Source organism: Musca autumnalis, unplaced genomic scaffold, assembly GCF_047663935.1.
Source record: "Musca autumnalis isolate F117 unplaced genomic scaffold, ASM4766393v1 scaffold_5, whole genome shotgun sequence".
In the NCBI taxonomy this organism is placed as follows: Eukaryota; Metazoa; Arthropoda; class Insecta; order Diptera; family Muscidae; genus Musca; species Musca autumnalis.
The window spans coordinates 118,722,291-118,749,605 of record NW_027412088.1 but is presented as its reverse complement, the minus strand read 5'-3'; the positions used below and the strand labels follow the sequence as shown (position 1 = coordinate 118,749,605).

Sequence of the window (27,315 nt, the reverse complement as noted above, 5' to 3'; positions counted from 1 at the left end):
TTAAAACTATAAAGACAGCCGCCTCGGGCGCGACCAGCTCTATGCACTTTAATGGCATCAACCCACTGAATGCAATAATTTGAAAAAAGTGAATTGAAATTAGACTGCTTTTTTCGAACAACATGAGTTTCAAATAGGAAGAAAATATCAAAATTGTTTAAATATTTTACAAAATTTCCAAATTTTAATGAGCTTTCGAGATTTGCGACATTGTAGGACAATAAATGGCATAGTTCAAACTGCTATTGGTTGTTACTATTGCTAACTATATGTGTGTTCGTTTACTCAAAATTTGTACAAATTGTTACTGAATGTTGTTCGTTTACTCTACAGTACAATGCAAAAGATCTTGGCCGATTACAAGAAGTTACTGAACTTGTAAAAATTTGTACAAATTGTTGAGTAAACGAACACACCTATTATGATTCTTAGTACTAGTGTTGTTTAAAACCTCGTAGGTGCAGCCGCATTCAAACACGATGTCTGATAAGAATTTGGCATCATATTCTGATTGAGCCATTATTTTACCATTAAGCCATGTATATTTTTTATCATTAATATATATACAGAATTCTCCTTGGCGGATTTTCAATTCTCTTTTATTTGATAACGATTTCACGATCTGTCTTAGGTTGTATCGAGTAGTTTGTTCGTCGTATGTGTAATCTTTGTGAATAAAAATTCGATGCTCGTTCAGTTTGCCTTTAGCGGATAAAATAGCTTGAACTTGACTAAATGAGTCCAGAGTGAATATAACAGTTTTTCCTCCAGATAGCATTCTGCTACATCCTTCAACTTGTCATCCAATACTTCGCACAATTTGTTCCAAGAGAATACGTCTTGTTGATTACTGGTTTGCGACATTAGGTGTGTTCGTTTACACAACAATTTGTACAATTTTGTACAAGTCCAGTGACTTCTTGTAAACGACTACAGTCTTTTGCATTGTACTGGAAAGTAAACGAACAACATCCAGTAACAATTTGTACAAATTTTGAGTAAACGAACACACCTATTTTTTGGCAGGATAAATTTTTTTTCGGTGTACCAACAATTTCCTCTGGAGATGTCGATAATAGTGTTCTCTTAAAACTCATTAGCTTTGAAATGTAGGATAGTGTAAACTATTCGATAAATAATCGATATTGGTTTGATGGTTATCGATTCGACAATCAGCTGTTGTTCGTTAGAACAGTACAGATGGTTTGTTTATTTTGGTTTAGTGTGTTAGTAGATTTGGATTGCTTTCCAGTAAATTTCTTGTGATTAAGCGAAAATAAACTTTTAAATTGTTGAAAAAAACAGCTCACCACGAACTTTTGGATGCCAAACTTCATATACAGTGTGTGCAGCAAGTTGAGAGCGATGAGTCGACAACAAAATATGAACTGGGAAGTGGCTATTTTAATATTTATTCACCGAAGAATTTGGAGGTCTTCACTAACACAATAAATGTACAAAATGTAATGATAAATGTACAAAATGTAATAATATTTGCACCGTCCGTCACATCCTTTCTGAATGCCCGTCTCTACATCAAGAACACAACCTAATACTACACAACAAAGGATTGGATATTCTTAAAACTCCTATAAATTGAAAATGTCAACACAGTTTTTGAATTTATATTATATTGTAAAATACACATTTAATATGTACTATAATCATTATACCAAAAAATACTCTGTAACTAAATTTGGATAGCTGATGGCCTAAGCTGCTAATGTTATTCTCCAAATTTATCTTATATTTATATAAGAATTTGCTGAATTTTCATCTTCTATTGGAAATAATTACTCGACATTGAATGAAGACATCCAGAGCCAGATGCATGGCAGAATAAGAAGGTAATCTCATTTGAAAAAACCGTCCTTGAGCTGCCAAATACAACCCTACATTCCAAACAATATGAAAGTTGTTGTTGTTGTATGTCAATGACAACAATAACAAAATATTGTTTGTTTACATTTTATCTAGTATATAATTTTTTGGAACAAATACATCTCAATTATTAATTTATTTAAATTAGCCAAGCGATGTAACATCATCTTTGGCACTATTGCGAGAGATAGTGTGTTCCTTTCCGTGAACCATTTGATTAGTGTAATTCTGGACTGCAGATACAATAACTGCGAAAAATTGTCAAGAAAGATGGCAAGCAATATGCCTCAAGACACCAAATTTAATTGATGAATTGTGAAACACAACGTGGAAAATGTACTAACTTGGATGTTTTTTTACTGTTATTTGTGTTATTGCAGATATTAGCTGGTACCTCTGGTCTCGTATATTGAGAAAAGGATGAATCAAGGAAAAGAGGGTTTGCTTGCCAGTAGTGTTTAAGTAAGTCATTTCCTTGATGTCGTCAACGATATTCATCAATTGATGACCGTAACTAGCGTATAACTTTTTTCGTTGTCAGCGAAAAGCTGGTAAGTAATTGAATTGGAGCGCTGATAGATGGAATTATATTTTTATATATAGAATGTGTGTTGCTTGTTACAGGTCACCAAAACAGCCGAATCACAGTGTTCTAGTCGTGCTGTTGCTTGTATTCCTCGTGTCCGTCGTGGTTGTTGTTGTTGTAGTCATCGCTCTTGTCAGTTGCTTGTTATGTTAACCTTATATAACAACGGCGTAAGCCGCTGCGTATACGACGTCGTGATTGTGTGCATTACAGCACACAGTCATCGTGTGTTCCTCTTCACACAATTTTTGTTTTTCTTTTTTGTCGATGTGGCATCACTGATAATTGCAAATGTCAGGCACCAAAGACAACGACAAATTGCATCATTCTAATAAAATTGTGGTGCCGGCAACATCCCTGAAAAGGAAAAAAAAATTAACAAAGTGTAATTCGTGAATATTGGGAAGTAAATCCCAACCTCACTCAATTCGCATAACGAATAAGTAATTTCCCAATTGGAAAATTATTTCATAGCCCCAAGCAAGGGTAAAACCATAAGAAACGGTGAGTTTAGTGGAAAAGAAAATTTGTTGAATTCAATTATAAAGAATTCGTGTGTTTTCCTGATTGCAGTTGTGAAATTCATAATTACACGTGTTGCCGCATTCGTGCACTACAACCACCGGCAGATAACCTCGTTTAATTAGTGCAACGGCGAACAAATTAGTTGAGGAAAACCAACCATCGTTTTAGCCCGCTTTATGGAACAATTAAACAATTTGCAATAAAAAAGGAAAATTAAATCCGCCACCACAGCCTAGAATTTTTTTTTGTCGGCCATTATCCACGTTGTGTAACTAACGTTACATTAAGCCACCACAACCACCTCGAAAAATAGAACTTTCTGGAACTTTTTGCCAGCATTCCCGTTTGCGACACAATAGAAGGAAGCCACAACTCACAGAACCACCTTCACACAAAAGCATCCATTAACAACATTGTGATTGCCGCCATTTTATACACAATTTCAATCTGCATTAGAGAGGAGATGTTAATCCAAATTAAGGGTAATGCCTACCCTCCAACTGTAAGTACGCAATATAACACACAGATATAGTCGGTGCAACCATCCTGCTCCTTCCTGGTAACCCATACCAACCAGTTACAGACCGGGAGGTGTGGGACCAGTCTTTTTTGCTGTTTTCCTCGACGGTGAAGCCGAGTAGTCATCTTTATATTTTGGAAACCAGTTCCTACATCCAGCCCTCGACGTCAGCAGAGCAAATTATTTATTTCTTTCTCTTTTTAAGTATTCTCTTGGCATTGCACTTTGTATGCACACATACATAGCCATAGCCCTGTATGTATGTGTATAAGAAATTAATGTTGTTGTTGGACCTGTAACGGTTCGTCTCCGCGTGCAAAAAGAAGATGAAGATAATCATGAAAGCTTTGCAATAACGGTTTAACAGAAACGTTTTAGTGTACGTTGTTGTTGTATTGTTCTCATTTCCATTTTCGAATAAGAAATTTACAACAACAACATCTTTCTGTTTCTTTCTATCAACGATAAATCCAACTCACTTTAGTGAGAGAAAACAAATTCTTGCTCTCTTTGATGATTTTTTTTATCTCTTTTTTTTTTTTGGGAAAGAGAAATAGTCGGCTAAACCTACAACAGATTTCTCCTATCTTTGGAAACTTCATTTAAAACTCCGCGCCTTCTGATAAAAAGCATTTAAGAAATTTTTATACGTCGAGACTACGTTGCAGGTCGACAGATTGTGATTATCGTATACCGTACAAATTTATTGGATGTTTTTATTGAATTTCGATCTTTAAGAATATTATGTTTACGATCCATAAACATCATCTTTATTTATAAATCATATCAATCGCATACCTCGGTTAAAATATACGCATATATAGACATATGTATACCCAATTTTAAGAATCTTTTCGACGTTAAATTGACCTGTGGTCAACCAAAATAGTAAATGATACTTTTTTTTTGTTGATGCGGACATTTCCGATTTTTTTTGTTTTGTACTGCATATGGTATATATATGCATATGCTCTAATTGATAATTTTACCTGATAATTATATAATGTCAATCCCATTATTTATGATCTCCGTCCATCTATCCTTATTGGATATTCACCTTCAGCATTTTATCCAGTGAGCTCATTTGGTAGAAAAATTGAGGGTAGTATTAAATATTTTGGTGCACAGTGGCACGAATGGGAATGACATGCAAAAACAAATTTGAATTTTGTATACATTTCTGAACTGAATATAAATTGAATTGTTTTTTTTACTGATTTTGGGAACTTAATATCAGTTAGATAATAATCAAATAGTGATTAATTATAAAATTACCTCTAAGCATTTATTGATTGTTCTAATTATAACGAATAGTTATAAATAAACATGTTTTGAATTCTGAAATTAATCATCATGAGGTTCTAATTGAGCAATATAAGGTAAGGTAAAGGTAAGGGTCAGCCAAGCCAAATTCTTGGGAGTCATCATTATCGATGAGACTCATTGGGGATTTTGTAGAAAATCCATTGGGAGGGCATGGTATCCCAACAAACACCTTGGGTACCCATATCAACAACAACAACATCATATCATTTTTTTGAAATAAAGCATCCTGTTTGTGATTGTGAATTAATAATGAATCAATTTTGTTTATGGCTAGTCAGGAGTGGCCACTGAGCTAGACCGAATTTCTTCAATGGCAAGTGTATACCAGCGACATCTTGGTATGCCTCATTCCCCTTTACACTCCAAACTAGTTACATAACATGCTCTGTGACCGCCACGCATGTTCGCCCCTACTAAGACTTCCCCATGTAAACCAACCATGCCTGACCGTCGTCGCATTGCCTGCTCTGGACCCTTCATCGTATATTGCGTAGACGAATCCTTGTGTCGTGCTTTCCGTAACATTCCCCGAAATTGAAACACAAGTGTTGACAAGCGGAACTTGTTGAAATTTGCTCATGGTGGCTTTGTTGGTCGTTTTGTCATCTGGGAATCGTTTTGTCCTCGAAGGAATACAACTTTAGTCAACCCAAGATGGCTAATACCTATTTGTCTCGCCTTAATAAACTGAAGCAATCAGCAAGCATGTCCATGATCCACGCATCAAGGTCTTCCCTCACATCCGCCGTCTCAAGATCTCAATGAGAACAACGTTGAATTGGTTAAGAACCACTTTTCTGTTGTTCCCACCAAGCTATTATCCATTATTTGTAATATAGACTGAATTCTGTAACGTCAGATTCTTGGCAAATGACTGCAAATGTCTGAAGTATTGTGTTTCATAATGCCGTAATACTTAACAAATGCGAAGCTATGTAGTTCAGAACGTCACAATTGCGCAATTTATAACGCAGGTAAAAACCAAACATGTATCATTTATATTTCTGATGCATTTATTGAAATATGTTGACGAAGTTTAAAAACAACATAGCATCTGACGATACGGAAGTCAGCCCTAGTCTTCTGCTTTTTCATTAGAATCTCTTCGACGGCTGTACACAAAATAATAAAGACTGACATAATAAAAAATAAAAAAAAAAAAGCATTTTATGCGTTTGTGGGCTAGGTAAATAAATATTGTGTCATTTCGGGTCCATATCTCAGAATGTGTTAATTTTCCCAAGCACGAAATAATATGTTTTAGCCTTGATAACTTTCCAATTTTTTTATTATTAAACATCAATGATGCAAAAATGCATATCATCTACTATTCATATCATCTAAATAAGACAAATTTATACATACATTAACAAATGCTGTAGTCATGCTTACGAATACGCGCTATAAAATTTTCGGCACGCCTTAGTCCATCTTGCAACTTGATCTATTTTTTGGAGTCATTTCTCTCGATAGTTATCGTGCCAACAAACATTTTTGTTGGTTACCGTACGATTTTTTGAGCTTTGGCTCATGTCAGGAAGCAAGGACTTGCTCATGTTTGAGAGAAATATTACGTTGTGCAAAAGTTGGTCCCATCTCACTCCTTTCAACTATTGGGACCACTAGTAGGAATTCTTGAAGCTTTTGAACCAATATGTCTGGAAACAAAGAAACAAATTATATCGCTCTAAACAAGACCACAAGGAATACCTTTGGGAAAAATGTCAAATAGATCCTCTAACATTTTTGTTCTTTGATTTGTTGTACTTTTGGAAGAACTTTTTTGATGTGCAAATTTCGGACAAAGCGAAAGTATGTACTTGCCCACGAAAAATCATGCATGCTGCAAAATATATCATGACGTGCGTCAAAACTGTATTTATGCCAACAATTTTCTGTGGACACACCCAAGGGATGAGACCGATACAGTCGATCTATCATCTATATCAAGAAGAAATATTACGATGTGCAAATTATGGACCAAACTGGTTACTTACCCGTACGCACCATATCAGCGAAAATATTGAACTTTTTCGGGGGTTGTACACAAGTTATACTCCAGCCGGACGAACAAACAGGAATAATCGACTCCAAATTATAGGAAAATTTTAAATTTAATTTTAAATAATAAAATTGGGTTTGAAATTTAAAATGTAAACATAACTGACATATGTATATTTTAACATATACATACAAAGTTTGTCAAAATCATTTTGCCAATGAAGGGACGGCAAAGCGAATACAACTCTGTGAGCTCTGAGCGTGAGGTTACCTTGTATCATTGTATCATGAGCCAGATGCAGTAAAAACAGAACTTATAGCCAGTTTCTGTATGTCGAAAGAAGAATGTGTGCGAAAGAAACACGTCCAAACTCTTGTGTGTTTTTCAAATTTGTTTTTTGTTTTGAAGCAAAAGCAAAGGTAAAACTATTTCGAAAACTAAAGTTCGGGCGTGTTTCATTCGCACACATTCTTCTTTCGACATACAGAAACTGGCTGTTAATATTAAAATACGTAAAATTGAGGAAGATGTTAAAAATTGTTTTGCCGTTGGTAAACAATTTGAAGCAATGTATGCAAGAAAAATTCAAGATTTGGAAATCCAAAATTATATACAGCGTAGAAGACTGAATAGGGCTGATATTGTGATAAATGGACTGCCGAATGCCATACATGACTTAAGAGAGCCTGTTATTAAAATTGCGGAGTTATGTAACATGAATCTGAATCCGTCAGATATACATCGCACTTGTTATATGTCACAGGGGAAATCAGTCCCAGTTAAATTTATTTCCGTTTATACCAGAGACTCAATTATGGCAAACTACAACAAGGGATGTCACTTAACACTGTCGGACATTCTTGTTGGTGAGGTGCGAAATAAAGTATACCTAAATGATCACTTGCATCAAGCGGCCTCCAAGCTTCTGTTCTTATGTCGTACATTGAGAAGAGAAAACAAAATTCTGAAATATAAACTTTACATCCCATATAAACTTTACATACATTTAGACATCCCAAAAGTGTTTGTGACATTCCCTAATGGTACCAATGGTACTCTCGACGTGGGGCAGTGTGCCTACCACTTTCAGCCCTATTTGAATTGGGTTTTCGAATGTTACAGAGTAGTATTACTTATATGCTTATTAAATTTTCTCAATGATAGATTTTTTTCATTATCATCTTTGCTTTTGTTTTCCTTGTCCTTAAAATTTTTTAGAGCTACATGTTAAATTTCTTTTAGGTAATCATAGCCATGAACTTAAACAATATTGGATACATTATCTACGATAATCAGTTTTTTCGATCGAATTTGATAAATCTGCAGCAGAACTTAAATGTAATGCATTTTAATTCTCAAAGTTTAAACATTAATCTTAATTTATAAAAACTATCGGAAATTAAAAGTATTGTTGATGACAGTAACTTGGACGTTGTTGGTATTTCTGAAACGTGGTTAACGCCGTCTATTCCCTCAGAGATGGTGAATGTCTGTGGGTATTCTTTCTGCAGAAATGATAGGCCCGATCGCAGAGGGGGTGGTGTTGGCTTTTTGATTTCCTCGAAATTAAAATATAAAGTTATTTGCGCTGGCAATAAATTTGGCTGTGTCGAATGCTTATTTATAGAAGTTACAGCGAAAACTGTAGTGCGGTTCTGTAACTCCTTAACGACAGAATTAACGACGAATGGCGGTAGTTAACGATAATTTTCGGTAAGTGCTATTCTGTATACCAATTTTAACGATTTTTGTCGGTAAATTTTGTCGTTAATTACCGAAAATTATTGTTAAGTTAACAACCAAAAAAAAGTAGTTGTTAAGTCTTAACGACAGTACATTATTGCAATATTTTGCTAAATTCTTTTATCAACGGCGTTTTATATGAACATATGCTATGTCAATAAAGACGGTACACAAGGTAAATTCCGCCTTATTGAGAAAAATCTTCTTAAGGCATTTACATAAGGGTTAACTATGTAGGATAACAGGGGAAAGCTTCGCCACTGTTGTGCTTTCGGCTGCGCCGAAGAGGGGACGATATCTCATGCGAGAAATTGTAAAAGTGTTAAACACGACTTTATTAGTTATTTTGTATGTATACGTAAACAAACATCAGCTGACAGTTTATATCCTCGAAAAGCTAAGTGTAACCAGCAAAGATTAACGCACTGGATCTATTAAACCCAGTGGGTTAACCTTCAATAGTGTAACCGGGGTATTATAGATTTAAACTCAGCAACACTAATAATAAGAATGCTAAAAATGTCGTATATGTTCGGATTTCCGTACTTTTTATACACTACGCTATGAGAAATTCCATTTGATGTGGGCGTGAATTGAATATGTGAATATATAAACTCAAATGACGGTAACGTGGATCCACGTACATCATTGTAGGGGTTTAAGTCATGTCAAATTTCAAAGCTAAATATTCATATGGCAAAAATAACTCTTCTTTTTATTGCGGTGTTAAAAATTTATTTATCTGTACATTCATAAAAATACAATTAACTTCAAAGTGACCTTTTGACCAATGATTCTGATTACACTGTCCTGCCCACTTCTAACTTATAATGCCTTGCCGAGCTAACACGTGGATGCGAATGACACGTTTATTCATATCCTGGAATAAAACCACGAAAATCTATGAGATTTATTTACCTCCTAGAAGTACATACATACACACTTGACGCTTTAGAAGTTGAAAGTAGACTTGTGTTACGCATTGTTGGAATACTTGCAGATACTTATGTTAGCCGCATTTCTTCAAAAAGCGTACCTTTCTTCCTCCCTTACGCGTTTTTTTGCCTGATATTATATCAAAATATAATATTTGACAATTTGTCTTTCGATCGATATTCGTCGGTATGTGCTAACGATTTCTACAATCGTAAACATAAAGTTACAGAATAGCACATTCGTTAACTCAACCGAATATTTTTGTTAACTACCGATGTCGGTTCGTTATTAAAAAAAGTTACAGAATCGCACTACTTTTAATAGGCGTAGTATATTTACCTAATGGTAACTTCCAAACTTTTGAAAATGAAGTTTGTGACCTCCTATTATGCTACAGTAACTTCGTTTTAATGGGTGACTTTAATAATAATCTCTTTGACCCTTCATGGTCTTACGCTGTGCGACAATCCTGTTTAAGAAAGAATATTAAAATTATACATAATAACTGTCCGACACACTATGACACTTTTCACCAATCAACATCTCTGATTGATTATTTCGTAGTACCTCAATATGACTCTGTTCAGCATTCAGGTCAAGCTATATGTCCGAATATATCCAAACACGCATTGATTTTTTTTTCGATGAGCTATCCTCCTAGGCGTACTGAATCCTTTTATGAATATGTTGCCTACAATGATTCCTGTATTGAAGAGTTAGAAGAAAAGGCAGCAAATGCAGGTTTGGAACGAATTTTTGCTATTCCACATGTTGACGGCCAGTTGAACATATTAATGGAAGGTCTAACTTTTGTGCACAATGTTTTTAAAAGGAAAAAGAAAAGTAAATTACAGCAGTGATAATTGGATACGTTCCCCTCATATTCGTTACAATGAATCTTTGTCTGATTTGGCGTATAAAGCCTATCTCGAGGCCAAGTCTGAGGACAAATGGAGGGTATACTGCAAATTACGAAATAGAACAAAAAATATTAAAAGGAAGTTCAAAAGAAAAGCGCATTCACAGTTATTCGAAACTTGCAGTAGTCCAAAGGAAATGCGGAACGTAATTAGAAATCATGGCTTAATTAACAAAGACAATTATTGCTCCAATGATGATGGCTTGGCTGCTAATGAGATGAATTCATTATTTGTTAATAACCAGTTAGATCCTCAAGGTCGAGTTGATGATTGGCTAAGTTTTACTGACCATGAACATGGGTTCTCATTCTCTGGTATAACCTAAAATGAAATGATGGAGGCTTTTTCCAAAGTAAAATCTAACGTTGCGGGCAATGACTGTTTTCCAAAAAAGTTTTTTAGGTTGGTCTTTCAGTACATTTCAAGATTTTTTACACCTCATCAATACCATTATATTGACTTCTACTTTTCCTTGTGGCTGGAAGACTGCAAAACTCAACCCCATCAGAAAGAAAAATCATGGTGCCCCTAGTTGTGAATATCATCCGATTCATGGTTTAATAAGAAAGGTTAGCCAAAGCTTCCTGTCAATTTAAATTTTTTCTTTCGACTATTCCTAAAACGTCAAAACAATATACACAATCCTTGTATGTGTGTGTGCTGTTTGAATAATATGCCAAACAATTTTAAAAACAATCGAATTCAATGGTTTTTAAATTCGTGTTTAGAATATTAGAATGGAAGAAATTTGTCAGCTTATCATTGAAACAAACATTTTATCACATCCGAAACTCGATTATGTGGAGAAACCTTGGACCTTCATTCATTTTTCGTGTTTTTTATAAAATGCTCAAAATTGGTATTGTAAACAAACCCACTTGTTGCTTTTTTGTTTACCTCTTTATTATACCATGATCCGATTATTTTATTGCCAGTTCTTTCAAAAGTAGTTAAATATTTGCTGGGTGGTCAAATAATTGCATACATTGAAAGCAAGAGTATGCTTAATGATTGCCAGTGTGGATTTCGAAATGGCAGAGGAACATCCATGTTGCTATCTGGTTTAACGGATACTACGAGAAGATACCTTGCCCAACACTTGGTTGATTGTTATCACTTGGTTAAAAAACTTAGCAGTATTTATAATTTCAATAGGACCGCTTGCAAATTGTTATATATACTCCTATCTTTGTGATAGGAAACAATTTGTATATGTTAAAAACTGTTCTTCTAATGTTCTTGTTCTATATTTAAACGACTTATATACGTATTTGGATAGCTGGTGTACTCCTTATGCTTTTTGCGGGTGATTACAAATACATTAATGTACTGCAATCGAAAGTTGATCTTGTTTTAAAAAAGCTTAGTGATTGGATGTTAAATAATCATCTTCGTGTAAACCCTTCTAAAACTACAGCAATGTTATTCTCAAACAGAGACCTTCCTAGCTTGCAATTAAAATATAGGGGAGTGAATATAGAATTTGTACATCATATGAAATGTTTAGGGGTAGTATTGGATGACAAACTTACGTTTGAATACCACATAGACACAGTGGTTGCGCATACGAATTTTGCCCTTCGGCAGTTGTACAATACAGGGGCCTAATTATGAGATTCGATATCGAGTTGTTTCGAATCGAGCACTCGAATTTGGTATGATAGCATTCGATATCGCGCAAAATTATCGATTTATCGGTAAAATATTTGCGAGACTTTACTCGTAGCTAAATTACCTACGAGACAAACAAAAGGAACAAAAAAAAAAAGAAGTGAAATGTGCAAATTGGTCGTTGCTTTCGTTTTATAGAACAAAAGATAAATTGGCAAATAAATGTGAAAGAAAAAAATTAAATTAAATGAATTATGTCATGTTAACACCGGCATTTGGATTACGTTGTTCGCTCACACAATTACGTACACGAACTAACCCCGTTCATACTACACGATACATACATAATTCATAGTAACAAAGTTATTTTTTTATTATTTTTGTTAACTGTTTTAAATGGAAATTTTACACAAAAACAACGTAATATGATTTGAAATCAACAGGAAAAAGAATTACCTTTCCTCCAAATATTTATTCTGTATGAACCTGCACAACTTTCATTCATGTTTTCTATTTTTTCTTCCAATTGTTGGTATAAAATAACTCCTTACAAGCACTCGATTGTTCCGGAGAAAATTGGATGTGTTGTGGGCATAGCTTTTGCTCCATTTGCTTCACAACATGCTACGGTGTGTTGGAAACCGCGCCACTTCCCAAAAGAGACGGCGTTGCTGCCAGCTGCAATGTTGGTGGGACAGATGATAAAATTGTTCCCTGAAATTGCAAACACGAAAGGACATAATTGAAAGCCTCCTTCGTCAGCCTGAATCTCTGTCGAAGTCTGCAAAGAAATATTTTTATCAGGGTTTAAAAGCCAGCATCTAAAAACATTAGCATTAGCTGTACACTTCAACTTCTACACAATATTGAAACACACGGCTAAATAAGCAACCGAACGCATATTTATTTTTGTACATTTTTGCTTATTTCGTTTTTTACGCCTAATCTTTTTTGTGTTAGGCATAATCGACAACCACGCTACATACATATTAAGCAGTCGCCTGACCATTCGTAAGAACGAATTAGCATCCCAGGGTGGTTTTTTGATTAGACTTGCCAACGAAGTAATAAAAAATATCATTTAATTTAAAGAATACTAATTATTATTGTTTAAAAATAAAAAATATATATATTGAACAGCTTCACCAAAAATTCACATGTCCTTTAAATGAAAAAGTGGAATTAATTATATCGTGATTTTTAATGCATTACACAGGTAACCCTGATCTCAAAAACAATTGTTTGCTGAAAACCTGGCTAAGCAGTTGAAACTTTGTTGCTTATTCTCTTTTCTGATATGTGTTGATCATATGTGCTGCAAAATATGAGTATGCGTGTCCGATGCTTTTTTATTAAAGGGACAATAACAAAATAGCATCAGCATCGCTAGCAATATTTTTGTGAAATTTGTTGCTACATGTTGCCGTTGTTCATTGTTGCTAAACATATTTCGAAGAAATTTTAGCAGACAAAGCTGCAAATATTCGGTGCTTTTGCTAATATGGCGTTAGCATTTTAAACCCTGATTTTTATACAATTTAAATTAATACATTTTTATATTTCATACTTCAAAATACTTACACAGCTTCTGGTAAAGACAAAGGTTCACTTTGTGTACGGATTTGTTTTCTAATTAAATTAACATTTGTTTCATCTTCTTCATCAGAAGATGATAATAAAAAAAACACAGAGGGTTCCATTTTATTTATTTTTTCTTAAAATATCGCGCCAACCATCAATTGTTTTTTAATATTTCTATTTGACACAAACCACCGTACATTTATTAAGGTAGATGCATCAGCAATCAGTTATAACAATGTCAAAAAGATTTTGCAATAATAATTTCGTACATTTTCGTAGCACAACTTCATTCCGAAAATATTGTTCAATGTGTTATTCAAACAATTCGATAGATATTCAATACTTTTCATTCATAATTTTGTTTTTTTTTTTAATTTTCGTTTTAAGTTATATATATTGTTACGAATGTAACTGATAGGTTTAAGTTAATTTAGTTTAATTTCCGTTAATTTAAAAATTTGAATTGTAACGTAACGTTTTATTACGCAGTTATTTTATTTAAGCAACAACAACTACCATGTAGAACTCTCTTCATCATTCTAGTCGTTACATTACCTTTTGTTAATGTTCTTTTGTTTGTTTTGCCATAATCATGTAATTATTGTTTAGTTTGTTACTTCTTTATTGCACTTGTTTGTTGTTGTAGTTACGTCATTACTGTGCTTGTCGTCCAATTGTATTCCCCCATGTATGTATGTGAGTATGGTTGTTCGCTTAGTGCGAATGTGCGTCTGTGTGTTCGCTGCACAGATTCGAGATGTTGCCATATGTGTTCTGGAGGACTCTAGAACAGGGAGACTTTGGGGTATAAATACCGGGGAAATGGCAATGACGGAGTAGTTGTGTTTTAAGCGTTGAACTGAACAGATCGGTTAAAGAAGTGCTGCGTGCTAACTAGATACAAGCTGTGTGCTTAGTAATTAAAGTCGGTTCCGAATAAGTGTAATAAAGTAAATAAAGCATTGTAAAAACGTAATCTAAAACGAACCCTGTTTTATTTGGTACAAATCGTATCGGGGAATAAAACAACGTCTACACGGAGATTATTTAAATCTAATTCCGTAACAATTGGTGTCAGCAGTGCGATTACGATCATCCTACAATGAAGTTTAAGGATCTACGAGTGGAAGACTTGAAGAAGGAGCTAAGTAAGTTGGAGTTGTGTTCTACTGGCAACAAGGCCGAACTACAAAAACGCTTGTTGGAAGAGTTCGAGCGCCGTGGAATGAACATCGACGAATATGAGTTTGATATTAGAGATGAAACTTCAGACGCGGTTCCGAGTTATACGGAGGTTGCAAAAGTTATTGCAGTAACGTTGGCGAAGGAATTTAATAAGAGAATGGAAGAGGAATCTATTGCAATAAATGAAAGCTTCAAATGTCTGACGGAGGAATTCGACGAAAAATTGGAAGAATTAGAGGCAAAAATCAGCGAAAGACTCGAGAATATTACGCAAGTTATTGGAAAGCGCTTCGAGGTTGTGGAAAACCATTTAAAGAAATTGGATAGGCAATTTCTGGCCCACGACGAGAAGATTGTGAATCTGGAAAAGAAAATGTCTGAACTGGAAATCAAAGGAGGACCAGTGCGAGTTATTGATAACACTCTGAAATTCAAGCCTCCGGAATTCGACGGATCTACATCGTTTGATGTCTTCAAATTACAATTTGAGACGGTTGCTTCGAGAAATTCGTGGAACGATAACGACAAGGCGGTTCGACTACTTATGGCATTGAAGGGCGGTGCTGCTGACGTATTACAGAATATTCCCGCCGCTTCTAGAAACAGTTATGGAGATATAATGGCTGCTCTTGAACTTAAGTACGGTGGCGGACATAAGCAAGAGACAATGGTGAAACCTCAGGCTTGCAATGTGCAGAGGCTGGAAGTTGAGGACAACAATCCTCAGACCGTTGTCGAACTAATGAAAGATGCACTAATGCAGGTAATAGGTAAAGTGAAACGAAGGGCTGGCAAAACGAGAAGGACTTGCTACAACTGTCGGAAAGCTGGACACATTGCACGAGAATGCAGATTGCAACGACCAAGGACCAGATCCGCCTCACCGCCTTTGAAAAGCGAAGACCAACTTGTGGCTAAGAATCCGAAAAATGAGACATCAGGTGAATCAAAAAAGTAAATTCCGTCAATCACGAAGCGCCGCTGGCAGATGATGAAAACGATGGTCCCACAATCTCTATAGCCATAGTCCAGCAGGAGAATCACAACTTAACAGCTAAAGGCTTTATCAATGGTGCATTACGTACCTTGACATTGGACACCGGTGCAACAAAGTCCATTATTAGACCGGATTTGGTAAAAGGGAAGGTATTGCCGTTAAATGGAGTCAAATTGCGGACGGCCACAGGCGAGACTACAACGGTGCATGGAAAGGCCTACCAAAGGCTGAGCATGGGTAGAAAATCTGTAAATTTCGATTTTGTAGTGGCCGATATTATGGACGAAGTTATACTTGGTGTAGACTTCATGATTGCCTTCGATATAAACCTGGACATAAAGCACCGTGTGATGACTTGGTCCAATGTGGAAATACCGATTAATGTGGGCTACAAAGAGAAGAAAAGCATGGGTCGTCCTAGCGCAGAATCTGACGAAATCGCTGTAGATGTTCGTACGCTGAAGGTGGAATCCGCCGAAAAATGGCCAGTACGAAAGCGGAAAAATCTCGCAACGAGGAGGAAAAAGCGAAGATGTACGTCGAGGAAACGTCCATCGAAAAGCGGCCGTACAACAAGGAAGGACAAGTCCGATGAAGACCAGGTGGCACATAGGAAGGTGACCACAAAGAAAGAAGGTATAACGTCAAGATTCCTGGAGAGAAAGCAACGTCCAGAAGAGCAGAAGTCCAAAGCTGACGCAGTAGAGGGTACATCTAAATCGGTTGCCACCACTACGGAACGAGAACTGCGTCTAGGCAAGAGGAACAGGCTTAAGCGGGAGGCAGTGTTACCAATGCCCATACCACAGAGAGGGAACTGTGCCTATTCGGGACGAACAGGCTTAAGCGGGAGGCAATGTTACGAATGTAACTGATAGGTTTAAGTTAGCTTAGTTTAATTTCCGTTAATTTAAAAATTTGAATTGTAACGTAAAGTTTTTATTACGCAGTTACTTTATTTAAGCAACAACAACTACCATGTAGAACTCTCTTCATTATTCTAGATGTTACTTTACCTTTCTTTAATGTGCTTTTATTTTGTTTTGCCATAATCATGTAATTATTGTTTAGTTTGTTACTTCTTTGCACTTGTTTGTTGTTGTTACGTCATTACTGTGCTTGTCGTCCAATTGTATTCCCCCATGTATGTATGTGAGTATGGTTGTTCGCTTATGGGTACTTTACACGATATGTTTTTTGCATATGAGTTGTCACTTCTCCCATACAAAATGTGTATGCAAAGTGACTACTCATATGTAAAAAACATATCGTGTAAAGTACCCATTAGTGCGAATGTGCGTCTGTGTGTTCGCTGCACAGATTCGAGATGTTGCCATATGTGTTCTGGAGGACTCTAGAACAGGGAGACTTTGGGGTATAAATACCGGGGAAATGGCAATAACAGAGTAGTTGTGTTTTAAGCGTTGAACTGAACAGATCGGTTAAAGAAGTGCTGCGTGCTAACTAGAGACAAGCTGTGTGCTTAGTAATTAAAGTCGGTTCCGAATAAGTGTAATAAAGTAAATAAAGCATCTAAAACGAACCCTGTTTTATTTGGTACAAATCGTACTGGGGAATAAAACAACGTCTACACGGACATTAGTTAAACCTAATTCCGTAACAATATTTATATCTAAATCAAAGTCTACAATAAAATATAAGGAATTAAAATCATCGCACATTCTGCAGACTGGTTCTCCAGATGCATAATTTGTGCGATGAGCATTAATATGACAGAAACGATAGTATCTACTAGGTCTGGCAGGAATATTTATTCTAATAGATGAAATAAGGAAATCTGAAGATATATCGCCATTCAAAATTGTTTGTACCATAATTGTATTAAACATTACACGTCTGCTTTTTAATGTTGGTAATCTAATTAGCTGCTGGTATAAGATGGCAAGACAAAATCACTATTCCAATAAAAGCCTCTTAAAGCAAAAAGCAAGAATTGTTTTTGGACAGATTCAATTTTATCGGAGTATTTCGTGTAATATATGGATGAGTAAGTAGTGTTGTAGGAAAAAAATTGAGCAATGGAATCTCATAGGATGGTCTATAAGGATCATGTAGAGGGCGGGCAGCTCAGGGCCAATAACTGGTTCTGGTTCCTTACCACAACATCAATTGGATATCCACTAAAAATAACCTCTAATTTGAACTGGTACTGTGTGTCCGCATGTTTTAATATTCAAATCTTCATCCAAATGTGTATCGTACAATTAATGTTAACTTATTAGAATAAAAATATAGTATACACCTGGCACTAAACATGTAATGTAACTGGAAGGAAGCGGAAAGAATGCCCCATAACCGGCGAGCTCAAGCCGCTGCCAAAAACATAGAGTGTCATCACTTTGTTCACCACATATCCGTTACACAATAATTTTTGATACCTTTATGTAAAACCGCAGATTTATTTGTTCAAAAAGTACACTTGTTCCGAATGAGAATCAAAACGGAACACACGTTTTTGGGCGAACATTGTTCGCTCGTGTAAAAACAAAAATGGACTTTAAAGGCATGATGTAAGAAAGGGCATTATAGAAATATAGAGATAATTGAAATTATTTGATTTTGACAATGTTTTAATACAATTGTTTAGTAAAACTTTACAGATCTATTTTACAAAAGTGTCATAAAGATACATTAATCAAATCTATTTGGCTTCGTACGGCTTCATAAGATTTTCGGAGAATTTCTTTATATTTTCTACCCCTCGTACTTCCTTCTCCAATAAGGGTAATTTTGTTACATGAAAATCTTCGTAGAGGTCTGCAATTTGGTCCAAATACTTTTCTTGGATCTATAAAGTAAATAAAAATTCAATGAGCAACACATTTTCATGAAAAGAGCAATACAACATATGTATTTAGCTTTTACTTTGCATACCTTGTATCTGGAAGCGCACATCGCACATGGTTGTTGGTTTTGTTTCATAAACAACAATTGATTGACTATTATGTTATGGGTATCAATGCCACACTTTGTTAGTTCTTGGACCAGTCTCTCCGTTTCGTACAACGATAAAAATTCCGCAATACAAACACATACGAATGTTGTTTGGTCCTAAATAATTAAATTGTCCATTACTAAATGCGCGAAATGACAGTTTTAATTACACTTACAGGATCACGAAATTGTTCATTAACCTGTCTTATAACATTTAGCATTTCATCAAGCTTCTGTGTAAGTGAATCAGCATTGACCGCCGGCATACCCAACAAACTTCCAAATTGGGTTATGAAGGGATTTATTTTCAATTTTAGCCTCTGCATTTTGCCCAAGCCCTTTTCCACTACTTGAGGAAATGACAATAATCGCAACGTGTGACCAGTAGGTGCGGTGTCGAAAATAACCACTGAAAAGTTCATTGCTTTAACAAGTCTTATAAAATAATCATTATTAGTATCGGGAAGTGTTGTTTATAATACACGTACTTCATAACTTCAGCATAACTCATTGCTTCATCAATTCCGGGAAGTGCTCCAACTACTTCATGAAGGAAGCCTTTGCTGAGACGCAAAGCCTCATTATCACCCTCAAAGTATTCGTCTGGCAGTTCGTTGAGACCAGCGTTCGGGTCAATTTCCATTGCAAACAGATTGGTAAATCCATTTACCTTTTGGCAATAATAAATAAATTATAATATCGTATATTATGTACAGTGGTGGGTCACACGGGAAGTAAACCACCTTTTTGGCAAAAAGGTTTTGCTTTAATAACCCAGCAAAATGTTTGCCTCCAAAGATGCAGTTAAATGATATGTACAAGTGATCTGGATGTGCATCAAATTATGCATTTTCACTGATGATTTTTACAAGAGCGTGACTACTGAAAGATGCACTCCAAAGCACTGCATTTTAACTAACCCTTTGGAAGTAGTTTTAAAAATTCGTACTTATAGGTACGACAAGTACTAAATGGTACTAAATTGGGTACAATTTGGATTTAGGTTGAACGGATAGAGCTCGAATCCTGATATTTTGAATTAAGGCTACAGTTGGAGGGTAGAATGGAAGTAGTTTTGAAAATTCGTACTTATGGGTACGAAAAGTTCTAAATGGTACTAAATTTCGTACAATTACGATTTGTACGATACTAAGGCTACTGTTGGAGAGTAGAACGGAAGTAGTACGAAAAGTACTAAATGATACTAAATTGGGTACATTTATGATTTAGGCGAACGGATGGAGCTGGAATCCTGAAATTTGAATAAAGGCTGGTGTTAGAGAGTAGTATTGAAGTAGTTTTGAAAATTCGTACTTATTTTTGATTTTTTAAAATAGTCTGGCTTAATCCCTTTTGTTGTTTTAATATTTAAAACAACAAGTTTATTAGTGGAGAAAGTTTGGCATTGTTCGCCAAGGGGTAAGGCAAGGAAGACTAGTTTCGATCCACGCCACTGGATCTCATCAGTTCCCTTTGTTCTTGTTTGTGGATATTCTCCACCGAAGTTATTTTTCAATAACTTCTTCAACAAGAAACTTTTTATACCCAAACATCAATCGTCAGCTCGAAGTATAAACGTAAACAAAGAAAAACCTTCAATGAGAAGTTTTTCTTTGGTAACCTAACACAACTCCGACGAAAGTGTTTACGAAACAAAGCAAACCTTCTTCCACTCGTATGTGTCGTTGATTTTTCAACAAATGCACATACCCAAATGCTGTTTGGTAGCTTATATACCAACAACACACAAAACCGTGCCAGTGTTTCTCAAATAGAACATTGGTGGCGTTTATTTAATTGGGATAGCTGTTACAATTTTGATTTTTCAAAATAGTCTGGCTTAATCCCTTTTGTTGTTTTAATATTTAAAACAACAAGTTTATTAGTGGAGAAGGTTTGGCATTGTTCGCCAAGGGGTAAGGCAAGGAAGACTAGTTTCGATCCACGCCACTGGATCTCATCAGTTCCCTTTGTTCTTGTTTGTGGATATTCTCCACCGAAGTTATTTTTCAATAACTTCTTCAACAAGAAACTTTTTATACCCAAACATCAATCGTCAGCTCGAAGTATAAACGTAAACAAAGAAAAACCTTCAATGAGAAGTTTTTCTTTGGTAACCTAACACAACTCCGACGAAAGTGTTTACGAAACAAAGCAAACCTTCTTCCACTCGTATGTGTCGTTGATTTTTCAACAAATGCACATACCCAAATGCTGTTTGGTAGCTTATATACCAACAACACACAAAACCGTGCCAGTGTTTCTCAAATAGAACATTGGTGGCGTTTATTTAATTGGGATAGCTGTTACAATTTTGATTTTTCAAAATAGTCTGGCTTAATCCCTTTTGTTGTTTTAATATTTAAAACAAGTTTATTAGTGGAGAAGGTTTGGCATTGTTCGCCAAGGGGTAAGGCAAGGAAGACTAGTTTCGATCCACGCCACTGGATCTCATCAGTTCCCTTTGTTCTTGTTTGTGGATATTCTCCACCGAAGTTATTTTTCAATAACTTCTTCAACAAGAAACTTTTTATACCCAAACATCAATCGTCAGCTCGAAGTATAAACGTAAACAAAGAAAAACCTTCAATAACAAGTTTTTCTTTGGTAACCTAACACAACTCCGACGAAAGTGTTTACGAAACAAAGCAAACCTTCTTCCACTCGTATGTGTCGTTGATTTTTCAACAAATGCACATACCCAAATGCTGTTTGGTAGCGTATATACCAACAACACACAAAACCGTGCCAGTGTTTCTCAAATAGAACATTGGTGGTGTTTATTTAATTGGGATAGCTGTTACAATTTTGATTTTTCAAAATAGTCTGGCTTAATCCCTTTTGTTGTTTTAATATTTAAAACAACAAGTTTATTAGTGGAGAAGGTTTGGCATTGTTCGCCAAGGGGTAAGGCAAGGAAGACTAGTTTCGATCCACGCCACTGGATCTCATCAGTTCCCTTTGTTCTTGTTTGTGGATATTCTCCACCGAAGTTATTTTTCAATAACTTCTTCAACAAGAAACTTTTCATACCCAAACATCAATCGTCAGCTCGAAGTATAAAGGTAAGCAAAGAAAAAAGTTCAATGAGAAGTTTTTCCTTGACAACCTCACACAACTCCGACGAAAGTGTCTGCGAAAACAATTCAAATCTCTTCCACTAGTATGTGTCGTCGAATTTTAACGAATGCACACACCAAAATTTGGTTGGTCTGCTTTACAGCAAAAACAACACACGTCGTGCCAGTGTCTTCAATTTGAAGCATTGTGGCGTTTTTTTTATTGGGATAGCGTTTGCAATTTTGTTTTTTTTTTTCAAAATAGTCTGGCTTAATCCCATTGTTGTTGTTTTAATATTTTAAAACAACTAGTTTATTAGTGGAAAAGATTTGGCATTGTTCGCCAAGGGGTAAGGCAGGGAATACTATAGTTTCGATCCACGCCACTGGATCTCATCAGTTCCCTTGTTTCTTGTTTGTGGATATTCTCCACCGAAGTTATTTTTCAATAACTTCTTCAACAAGAAACTTTTCATACCCAAACATCAATCGTCAGCTCGAAGTATAAAGGTAAGCAAAGAAAAAAGTTCAATGAGAAGTTTTTCCTTGGCAACCTCACACAACTCCGACGAAAGTGTCTGCGAAAACAATTCAAATCTCTTCCACTAGTATGTGTCGTCGAATTTTAACGAATGCACACACCAAAATTTGGTTGGTCTGCTTTACAGCAAAAACAACACACGTCTTCAATTTTAAGCATTGTGGCGTTTTTTTTTTTTTTTTTTTTTTTATTTGGATAGCGTTTGCAATTTTGTTTTTTTCAAAATAGTCTGGCTTAATCCCATTGTTGTTGTTTTAATATTTTAAAACAACTAGTTTATTAGTGGAAAAGATTTGGCATTGTTCGCCAAGGGGTAAGGCAGGGAATACTATAGTTTCGATCCACGCCACTGGATCTCATCGGTTCCCTTGTTTCTTGTTTGTGGATATTCTCCACCGAAGTTATTTTTCAATAACTTCTTCAACAAGAAACTTTTCATACCCAAACATCAATCGTCAGCTCGAAGTATAAAGGTAAGCAAAGAAAAAAGTTCAATGAGAAGTTTTTCCTTGGCAACCTCACACAACTCCGACGAAAGTGTCTGCGAAAACAATTCAAATCTCTTCCACTAGTATGTGTCGTCGAATTTTAACGAATGCACACACCAAATTTGGTTGGTCTGCTTTACAGCAAAAACAACACACGTCGTGCCAGTGTCTTCAATTTGAAGCATTGTGGCGTTTTTTTTATTGGGATAGCGTTTGCAATTTTGTTTTTTTTTTTTTCAAAATAGTCTGGCTTAATCCCATTGTTGTTGTTTTAATATTTTAAAACAACTAGTTTATTAGTGGAAAAGATTTGGCATTGTTCGCCAAGGGGTAAGGCAGGGAATACTATAGTTTCGATCCACGCCACTGGATCTCATCAGTTCCCTTGTTTCTTGTTTGTGGATATTCTCCACCGAAGTTATTTTTCAATAACTTCTTCAACAAGAAACTTTTCATACCCAAACATCAATCGTCAGCTCGAAGTATAAAGGTAAGCAAAGAAAAAAGTTCAATGAGAAGTTTTTCCTTGGCAACCTCACACAACTCCGACGAAAGTGTCTGCGAAAACAATTCAAATCTCTTCCACTAGTATGTGTCGTCGAATTTTAACGAATGCACACACCAAAATTTGGTTGGTCTGCTTTACAGCAAAAACAACACACGTCTTCAATTTTAAGCATTGTGGCGTTTTTTTTTTTTTTTATTTATTTGGATAGCGTTTGCAATTTTGTTTTTTTCAAAATAGTCTGGCTTAATCCCATTGTTGTTGTTTTAATATTTTAAAACAACTAGTTTATTAGTGGAAAAGATTTGGCATTGTTCGCCAAGGGGTAAGGCAGGGAATACTATAGTTTCGATCCACGCCACTGGATCTCATCGGTTCCCTTGTTTCTTGTTTGTGGATATTCTCCACCGAAGTTATTTTTCAATAACTTCTTCAACAAGAAACTTTTCATACCCAAACATCAATCGTCAGCTCGAAGTATAAAGGTAAGCAAAGAAAAAAGTTCAATGAGAAGTTTTTCCTTGGCAACCTCACACAACTCCGACGAAAGTGTCTGCGAAAACAATTCAAATCTCTTCCACTAGTATGTGTCGTCGAATTTTAACGAATGCACACACCAAATTTGGTTGGTCTGCTTTACAGCAAAAACAACACACGTCGTGCCAGTGTCTTCAATTTGAAGCATTGTGGCGTTTTTTTTATTGGGATAGCGTTTGCAATTTTGTTTTTTTTTTTTCAAAATAGTCTGGCTTAATCCCATTGTTGTTGTTTTAATATTTTAAAACAACTAGTTTATTAGTGGAAAAGATTTGGCATTGTTCGCCAAGGGGTAAGGCAGGGAATACTATAGTTTCGATCCACGCCACTGGATCTCATCAGTTCCCTTGTTTCTTGTTTGTGGATATTCTCCACCGAAGTTATTTTTCAATAACTTCTTCAACAAGAAACTTTTCATACCCAAACATCAATCGTCAGCTCGAAGTATAAAGGTAAGCAAAGAAAAAAGTTCAATGAGAAGTTTTTCCTTGGCAACCTCACACAACTCCGACGAAAGTGTCTGCGAAACAATTCAAATCTCTTCCACTAGTATGTGTCGTCGAATTTTAACGAATGCACACACCAAAATTTGGTTGGTCTGCTTTACAGCAAAAACAACACACGTCGTGCCAGTGTCTTCAATTTGAAGCATTGTGGCGTTTTTTTTTTTTTTTTTTTTTTTTTATTGGGATAGCGTTTGCAATTTTTTTTAAATAGTCTGGCTTAATACCATTGTTGTTGTTTTAATATTTTAAAACAACTAGTTTATTAGTGGAAAAGATTTGGCATTGTTCGCCAAGGGGAAAGGCAGGGAATACTATAGTTTCGATCCACGCCACTGGATCTCATCAGTTCCCTTGTTTCTTGTTTGTGGATATTCTCCACCGAAGTTATTTTTCAATAACTTCTTCAACAAGAAACTTTTCATACCCAAAGTTATATATTTATTTTTGGGGTCTACCTTTATGAATGTTAATGATATCATATAGTCGATTACCGGTTATTTTTCGAATTTATCGATAACAACGATTTTTTCTTCTCGACCGAGTCCCATCATACCAATATTCTTCCGTGTGGACATTTTATTCACGAGTAAATTCTCGATCGAATCGAATCTCATAATTAGGCCCCAGATTTAGTGTTGCCCCGTACGAAAAGGAAGAGACTAATTCATGTCCTTATTATGCCTAACATTCTGTACTGTCTAGAAGTATTTTCGGGTACGCATGCAAGGCAGCTGTCAAAACTGCAACTTGCTTTTAATAGAGTTAATAGAGTAGTGCGATATCTATATTCTCGACGTCTTTTTTACCACATTTCCCCCTGTGTTAATTCTTTTTTAGGCTGTTCCTTTCAATCATTTGTAAACTATAGACTTTTGTTACTGTTTTACAAGATATGTATACAAACAACAACATCCACAGTTTATAACAAACTACTTTAATTTCTTTAATTCGGTTCGAGTAAATCAACTAATCATACCCATAGTTGGACCTTATATGAATGAATCTTTTGCAGTTAGAGTAGCTAGGCTGTTTAATATACATATCGTCGGTGTCATGCTTAAGTGTTCCATACGCCATTTTTGACTTTTTGAGATACAGGTGGTTTCTAGGATTTTCCGGTATACTCTTTCTGAATTTTTAGTCGGCTTTCTCCTATCTGCTCTAGTTTCCGAGATATCCACACCTCGACCGGAAAGCATAAAGTTTTTTTCAGTTATGAAATTAATATTTTAAAAAGTTACAAGTTTAAAAACACATTTCAAAAATCAGAATTTCAATTTTCGATTTAGAAGTATTTAATTTATTGAGGCAAAGATTGAAAATTTTTTTGTCACTTTGTTCCATGTGATTTACAATATTTCACATTTGTGTCATAAGTGCGGATATGGAACAAATCGACAAAAATTCTTTTTTTAAAAAAATCTCTATAACTTTTATATTCCAATACATATTCCTCTAAATTTTTGCAAATATGTTCTATACACTATAATTAATATTTCAAGTCAAAAATATAAATATTTGCTTTAGCCAGCTCCACACAGTTGTGACGCAAAACATTAAAATGCGATTATCTTAAAACAGGCAAATGGCGTATGGAACACTTAAGCATGACACCGACGATATGTACTTCCGTATAGTCTTAAAGTTTTTTGCTACGCGTACTCTACTTATAAAAGAAAGCTTCTTCAATATTTTGCTGAAATTGAATTGAATAATTGATGTTTCATTTGTAGCATATTTTCCTTTCGTCACGTCGACTAAACTGATTATCTGTATATTATGTGCTTCTTTTTTGCGAAAATTATTATAAATATTTTTCACTATGAGTAGGCAATAAACCGAGTAACTATGAAATAATAGGTCTGTTCCTTTACTTTTGAAAATGGAAAAACCGGTAATAGTAGTAAAAGTTGTAAACTGTTCCCATATGAATTGCATGGTGTCAGAAGTAAAGGAACGCTTTTCGAGTAAAAAGTGGTAAAACTTGAAGATTCTTGCACGTAAAGGAACAGAACTAATGTAATGCTAGACGTTTCAAACAAAAACTATTGGTCTGTTCCAGAACTGCAAGAATCTACTAATTTTTATTTTTTTCCGATAACATAAAGGAAAAAATGCTATCGTAGTAAAAAGTAGTAGCTTCTTGCAGGTTCTGGAACAAAGCATATATTATTAAAATTATTCAGACATTATAAATAATACTTCTTTTCTATAAGTAGGCTATATTGCCGAGTAGCTATGAAATAATGTTATGCTAGTTATTCTAAACCAATTCGAATTAATTCTTTAAAATCATCAATGTATATTACTTGTTAAAATTATTAAAATATATGTAATTACTTAATTATACTTTCGAGTAGCTATGATATTCATGTGGATTCTTTGTAATTATATTTAAATTGACCATAGAATTGTAAACTGGCTTCAATTGTAAAATAAATAAATAAATACATAATAAAAAAATCCTTATGAAAACTAGAAATTCTATCACTACAAAATATATTAAAACAAGTGAGCAAAGGCTATAGTCGGGACGGGGCCGACCATGTGATACCCTACACCACTACCCCTGTGCATAAGCTTTTCACTGGTAAACATTTATTTTAGGGAAAATAAACCAACTGCCACCAAAAATAATATGCCTCTTTGTCTCTGGGACCCCCATAAGCAACCAAAATTTCGTGACCATCCAATCAAAATTACGACCTGTAGCTTCATTGCAAAAAATGGAAGAATTGGATGCATTACCGACTATTGTGGTACCTCCCTTGTTTGACCACCTTCGCCAACCTGCTTTACACCAATGTAAAGGTAATATTTTCTTCTTCCATTGACAGGCTTTGTCGTTGGAATACCCCTACTAGAAGCCAATATATTCACAAAGAATAAAACTTTGAATTTGTCTCCAAAT

At 35.3% G+C, this 27,315-nt stretch overlaps 1 protein-coding gene and 1 long non-coding RNA gene across 2 annotated transcripts; one reads left to right on the top strand and one right to left on the bottom strand.

The window, feature by feature from the left end:
• Window positions 1-1,148: 1,148 nt before the first annotated feature.
• On the top strand, window positions 1,149-4,860 carry LOC141404840 (uncharacterized). Its single transcript, XR_012413083.1, has 4 exons — window positions 1,149-1,847; window positions 2,262-2,432; window positions 2,506-2,971; window positions 3,041-4,860. It is a non-coding gene; the product is annotated as an uncharacterized lncRNA (long non-coding RNA).
• Window positions 4,861-18,377: 13,517 nt separating this feature from the next.
• LOC141404904 (ATPase ASNA1 homolog) lies at window positions 18,378-19,500 on the bottom strand. The gene is made up of 4 exons (XM_073988732.1): window positions 19,257-19,500; window positions 18,945-19,203; window positions 18,709-18,885; window positions 18,378-18,622 (listed from the first exon to the last, which is right to left on the bottom strand). The coding sequence occupies exons 1-4, from the start codon at window positions 19,409-19,411 to the stop codon at window positions 18,476-18,478; spliced, it is 738 nt and encodes a 245-aa protein (XP_073844833.1). The 5' UTR covers window positions 19,412-19,500; the 3' UTR covers window positions 18,378-18,475.
• Window positions 19,501-27,315: the final 7,815 nt, after the last annotated feature.

Excerpts from the sequence above, each read along its gene's own strand:
- LOC141404904 (XM_073988732.1), bottom strand. The coding sequence starts at position 19,411 with ATGGAAATTGACCCGAACGCTGGTCTCAACGAACTGCCAGACGAATAC. Across the intron at positions 19,204-19,256 it reads AGTTATGCTGAAGTTATGAA|ACTTGTTAAAGCAATGAACT; the intron begins GTACGTGTATTA and ends TTATTTTATAAG. Across the intron at positions 18,623-18,708 it reads TGTGCGCTTCCAGATACAAG|ATCCAAGAAAAGTATTTGGA; the intron begins GTATGCAAAGTA and ends TTTACTTTATAG.